Source organism: Sorex araneus, chromosome 1 (assembly GCF_027595985.1).
Source record: "Sorex araneus isolate mSorAra2 chromosome 1, mSorAra2.pri, whole genome shotgun sequence".
Taxonomy (NCBI): domain Eukaryota; kingdom Metazoa; phylum Chordata; class Mammalia; order Eulipotyphla; family Soricidae; genus Sorex; species Sorex araneus.
Genome location: NC_073302.1, coordinates 243,691,099 through 243,697,098, shown reverse-complemented (window position 1 = coordinate 243,697,098; position 6,000 = coordinate 243,691,099). Strand labels below are relative to the sequence as shown.

At 54.2% G+C, this 6,000-nt stretch overlaps 1 protein-coding gene across 2 annotated transcripts in view; it reads left to right on the top strand.

The window, feature by feature from the left end:
• Positions 1-1,914: 1,914 nt before the first annotated feature.
• Positions 1,915-6,000, top strand: part of ATP8A2 (ATPase phospholipid transporting 8A2) — a 651,431-nt gene continuing 647,345 nt past the window's right edge. Inside the window, exon 1 of one of the 2 annotated variants that reach the window (XM_055146569.1) lies at positions 1,915-2,520. In XM_055146569.1, the coding sequence (XP_055002544.1) occupies positions 2,445-2,520 (76 nt within the window). In that variant the 5' untranslated portion in view covers positions 1,915-2,444. Of the gene's footprint in view, positions 2,521-2,966; positions 3,310-6,000 lie in introns of those variants that run through there. The other variant, XM_004604655.2, reaches the window with a different exon arrangement.

The following is a 6,000-nucleotide window of genomic DNA, read 5'->3' as shown; positions in this document are numbered from 1 at the left end:
TCTTTTTCCATCCTACATTTTTAAAACTCTTGCCAGTTCCTGGGCTCTTTCTGACAAATTGAAAGTTAACAATTCCTCAAGATCAAAGATTCTGCTCCTGGCCTTCAGCTCATCAAAACAGACAATGAATAATACCAAAAGTCAATGCCCAGACAGATAACCCAAAAGGCCTGGAGCCAGCCGGACCATCCAGTGTAACTCTTGCATTTTCCGTAAACATTCGTGTCACTTGATAAGTAAAACCAAGGCCCAGCACAAAAGTCAGATCAAAATGGATTAAAGACCTCAACATTAGACCACAAACCATAAGGTACATTGAAGACAAGGTTGGCAAAACCCTCCACGATATTGAAGATAAAGGTATCTTCAAAGGTGACACAGAACTAAGCAATCTAGTAGAAACAGAGATCAACAAATGGGACTACATTAAACTAAAAAGCTTCTGCACCGCAAAAGATACAGTGACCAGAATACAAAGACTATCCACAGAATGGGAAAGGATATTTACACAATACCCATCAGATAAGGGGTTGATATCAATGGTATATAAAGCACTGGTTGAACTCTACAAGAAGAAAACATCCAACCCCATCAAAAAATGGGGCGAAGAAATGAACAGAAACTTTACCAAAGAAGAAATACGAATGGCCAAAAGGCACATGAAAAAGTGCTCTACATCACTAATCATCAGAGAGATGCAGATCAAAACAACCACAAGATACCACCTCACACCACAGAGACTAGCACACATCCAAAAGAACAAAAGCAACCACTGTTGGAGAGGATGTGGGGAGAAAGGGACCCTTCTACACTGCTGGTGGGAATGCCGACTGGTTCAGCCCTTCTGGAAAACAATATGGACGATTCTCAAAAAATTAGAAATTGAGCTCCCATTTGACCCAGCAATACCACTGCTGGGAATATATCCCAGAGAGGCAAAAAAGTATAATCGAAATGGCATATGCACATGTATGTTCATCGCAGCACTGTTTACAATAGTCAGAATCTGGAAAAAACCCGAATGCCCTAGAACGGATGACTGGTTGAGGAAACTTTGGTACATCTATACAATGGAATACTATGCAGCTGTTAGAAAAAAGGAGGTCATGAATTTTGTATTTAAGTGGATCGGCATGAAAAGTTTCATGCTACGTGAAATGAGTCAGAAAGAGAGAGACAGACATAGAAAGATTGCACTCATCTATGACATATAGAATAACAGAGTGGGAGACTAACACCCAAGAATTGTAGAAACAACTACCAGGAGGTTGACTCCATGGCTAGGAGGCTGGCCTCACATTCTGGGGAAAGGGCAACTCAGAGAAGGGATCACCAACTATAATGTAGTCGAAGGCCATGTGGGAGAAGGGAGTTGCGGGCTGAATGAGGGCTAGAGACTGAGCACAGTGGCCACTCAACACCTTTATTGCAAACCACAACAGCTAATTAGAGGGAGAGAACAGAAGGGAATGCCCTGCCACAGTGACAGGGTGGGGTGGGGGAAGATGGGATTGGGGAGGGTGGGAGGGATGCTGGGTTTACTGGTGGTGGAGTATGGGCACTGGTGAAGGGATGGGTTCCCGAACTTTGTATGGGGGAAGCATAAGCACAGATGTATATAAATCCGTAACTGTACCCTCATGGTGATTCATTAATTAAAAATAAATAAATTTATTATTAAAAAAATAAATAATAAAAAAATAGCAAAAAAAACCCCCAAAAAACCAAGGCCCAGGTTTTCCTACAAAAACCTACAAAAATAAACAAATAAATAAGAGCCATATTTAACTTAGTCCTATACTAAGTTTCTTCTCAAGCTGGGGAGTTTCTTTTTTCGTTCCCTTCTTTCCAATAAACCTAATTAATACCAACGCTGAGCATCTCTTTTACTCAATATTTTCACCCTTGAAAAGACCGAACCCCTAGGAACACAGAGACCCAACACAGAGACCCGCTGTCATCGCTCCTGCCTAACCTCCCATGACGCGGAAAAAATAAAAGGAAAGAGGCAGGTTTGGGGCGCTGATCTATGCTCGGAAGACACCTGGCCCCGCTTGAGAGCAGGGCAGGTGACAGGTGAAGTGCGGACCGAGGTAAACAGGCAGGGCAAGAGTGGGGACAGACAGAACACAGCAGCCCGGGGGGCGCGCGTCCCGGCGGTGCCCCGAGGCCTCTCCCCGCCACCCTGGAGCCCGGGGCCAGCGCAGCCTTCCAGATCCTTCCCGGGCCGCTCCTCCTCCCGCGTTCCCCGCTCGGGGCCGCTTCCCCGCCCCCGCGCCGCCGCATTGGCCGCTGCGGCAGGGACGCGACACGGGCGGCGGCCGCGACCTGGAGCTTGGGGTGGCCCGAGCAGCCCGCTGTCCCCGGCGCGCACCCACCCATGGCCCTCGGGCCGCCGCCGCGCCCCGTCCCGTGCGCTGCTGCCGCCGCCCGCGCGCGGCGCGATGCCCACCGGCCCGGGTCTGGACCAGGCGCTGAGGATGCCGCTGGCGCGGAAGTCGCGGATCGGCTCGTCCGTGGGTGAGACGCGGAAGGGCGGCGGCGGGGGCGGGGGGACCGCGCCGTTCTGTGACACCGCTCCGCCCTCCGCCTCCCGCTGGGCTGGGCGGCCGCCAGCCAGCACTCCCCGGGGTGGGGTGGGCGCCGCTGCACCTGCGACGCCCCAGAGGCCCGACTCCCGCAAGCGGGGCGGGGCGCGGCGGAGATCCCCTCCCACCCGACCCCACACGCCGGGACCACCCCTGGGCTAGCGGTGCACACGCGCGGCGCGTGCTGCTCGGTGAGGACTGGCCCATGTCCATGCGAGCCCGTACCCAGGTCCGCGCGCGCGCCCGTGCCCATATGAGCGCGTCCCTAGGTCCGCGCGCGCGCGCTCGGGTCCTTCTGCGCGCGCGCCCGTGCCAGCACGTGCCCGTGTGCGCTTGCGCCCGTGCGCGCGCCACGCGCCTACGCGAGGCTAAGGCGGCGGGTGGGACCCGGGTCGCGGTGCCGGCCCGGCCCCGGGCGCGGTGGCCCCGTCTGGCCTGGCGCGGAGAGACGGCGCCAGTTCCCAGGTGGTCGTCGGCCTAGGCCAGGAGGCGTCCGCTGCAGATCGCAGAGGGGACCGAGGGGTGTCTCCGCGCGCACTGGTCACCCGCCGAGGCCCGAGGCCGCAGTGGCGCGCTAGGTCGCGACCCCTCGCCAGGTGCCCCCAGGTCGGCTGAGCCGAGAACGCCTGGTGCACCTGGCAGGCCCCGAGCGCCCAGGCTGCGTGGGGCTCCAGACCCTTGACACCCAGACTTCCAGGGCCGCGCCCGCCCTCCCACTCAGGTTAGACGCCGGGTTTTGTCTCTATCATAACCGCCCCCGGAGCCACGTCGTATCGCGCCGGGTTCTGCGAGGGTGACACACGACAGGGCTCGGGCCCCGAAGGGAGGCCCGAGGGGCGAGCTGGACCCAGACCCCTTCAGGGCTCCAGAGGGCAATGCAGTTCCCCCCTCCTGTGTTCTGTCCCAGCAAAGGTGCGTCCATGTACCCCTGGACTTGTCTTTTTGGTGCCGAAGAGTCCTGGGGGGGAGTCGAAGCCCGTAGGGGCTTCCTGCCGGGGTTTCCAGGAGCCTGAGCGTTGTGAGGGCACCAGCTGTCTTCCTGCAGGAGGCCCCACTGTGCAGTCCGGGCGCTGGTGAGAAAGGTTCAGCTTGTTGGTGGGCACACGTGGACGTGGACGTGAGGCCTAAGAGACCTGGGGTAGGGAGAACGGTGGATCCCCCTTCCCTCCCTCCCCACCCGCCGCTGTCTTGGGGAGGAGGGTCTGGACTCAAGTTCTAAGCCCAGGAGAACCGGGTGCGCCCAGGCGGGCGCTCAGGGTTGTTGGCTCAACTGAGTGCGCAGCCCCGCTGCTGCCCCTGCTACTCCTGGCGGAGATGCGACCTTCTGGACGCTTCGCCTAGTTTTGACAAGGGGAAAGAAACTGTGCCCTTTCCATTCCCTCACTGGCTTGGCCCAGTGGCGTGAGCGGAGTGTGTCACGTGGCAAGAAGGAGGCGTGGTCACCGCTGTCAAGGTCAGGGCGATGAGGGCACCCGCTGAGCTGCTTGATCCTGTATTCAAGAGTCAGGCAAGACGTGATCTTTGGGGCCTAGAAATAGTACACGGCTTGGGGCACGAGCCTCGCATCCAGATACTCCCCAGTTCCATTTTCCCCAGCAAGGTCTCCAGAGCATCACCCCCCCCCCTCCGCCCCTCCACCTCGGGGATGACCCCTGATCCCTCCCTAAGCACCGAGCCAGGCTTAAGTCCTCAGTACTGCTGTGTACGACACCAACACAGACACACACAGACACACACCCCATGTCGTCCCGGATGTGGAGATGATTTGGTGACCTTGGAAAGGGTTGTTTTTGTGTAATCATGGACAGAATACAAAAAAAAAAATGTCTAGAAACCTATGGATGGGCTTCTAGAGGGACTCAGTAGACTGAAGCGGGATGGTCAGCATGTACAGGGAGTTCTTTAGGGAGTTTCGAAGAAAGAGTTGGGAGAGCAGATTGAGTTTTGGCAGGAGGAGATGAGTTCAAGAGAGGCTGCTTAAAGCTAACATTACAGATGTACAGTTGAGGCTAATGTTGCATGTACAGTTAATATTACAGGTGTACAGTTAAGACTAATGTTGCATGTGCACAATTAAGGCTAATAAGGTACATGTGTAGTTAATGCTAATGTTGTACATGTACAGTTGAAGCTAAAATAGCAGGTGTGCAGTTAATTCTAATATTGCATATGTACCTACCATTAATATTGCAGTTGTGCAATTAATGCTACTATTACAGCTGTGCAGTTAATGCTAACATTGCTGGCGTGCAGGGAGGGACAGGAGGGACAGTGATCTGGTCCACAATGAGAAGAGGCAGACAAGAAAACTCTCTGCCCCTGGACAAAGAGTGCTTGCTGAGGGCGGGCTGCAGGCCTGCAGGAGTCAGAAGTCATCAAGAAAGGAAGAAGGCGCCTAAGAGTCCTGAGACTGTTTTGGGTCTGTTCCTGCTGTGTTGAGGAGAAGGAGCTTCTGGGTCTGATGTGTGCAAACTTGGGGGAAGCCTCCCGGGCTTACATGGGGCTGGCTTAGCAGAGGGCTGGAGCTGTTAGGGTTCCAAGTGGGGGTTTTGCTTAAATTCTAGAGGCTTGCTGGTTCAGGAGTGTCCTGGGCTCTGGAATCTTCCTTCTGCTTGATTCAAGTGTGGTGCTGGGACTGGAACATCACCATCTGCAGCAGTAGCTCTCCAAACTCTGAGCATCTTCACGCCATTTTTAGAACTGTCTTGTCCCTTTGGAATCGTTTCCTCCAAATGGGTATGGTTTGCAGACCACGCCTGGCAGTGCTGCAGAGCGACTCCTGGCCCAGTGCTTGTGATTTGCTCCCTGCAGGATCCAATCCAGGCTTCCCAACTGCAAAACATGTACTTTAGCCTTTTGAGTGGTCCCACAGCCCCTATGCATATTTTTCAAAACTCTTTAAATATTTTTTAATTAAAAAAATGAAAAGATTTGCAATAGTCCCAATGCTATTGCTCTCTACTGCAGTGCTGCGACACCCTGCCCACCACCAGTGTCAAGGTCCCTCCCTGTTACTCCAAGGTCCCATCTCCCTGCCTGCCTTCCTTGAGTCCTCAGATCACAGTCATATTTGTGACCTGATCTCGGGATTTGTTTCCACTGGGGTTGTCTAGTGTCCAGCTGTGTTTCTTTAATACTCTGCATATGAGCAAGATCGTGTGGAACTTTGTCATTTTCTTTCAGACTCGGTTTCCTTAGCTTGACACTTTTCAGTTCTATCCAACCTGCAGGAAACTATAAGATTTCACATTTTCCTCACTGGTGATTACACCCCATTATATATACAGCACAACTTCTTCTGTTTTTGGCATTCGGGTGGGGGCACACCCAGTGATGCTCAGGGCTCACCCCCGACTCTGCACTCAGTGATCACTCCTGGTAGTGCTGGGGCTAGGAGGTGGGTGGTGGAGAG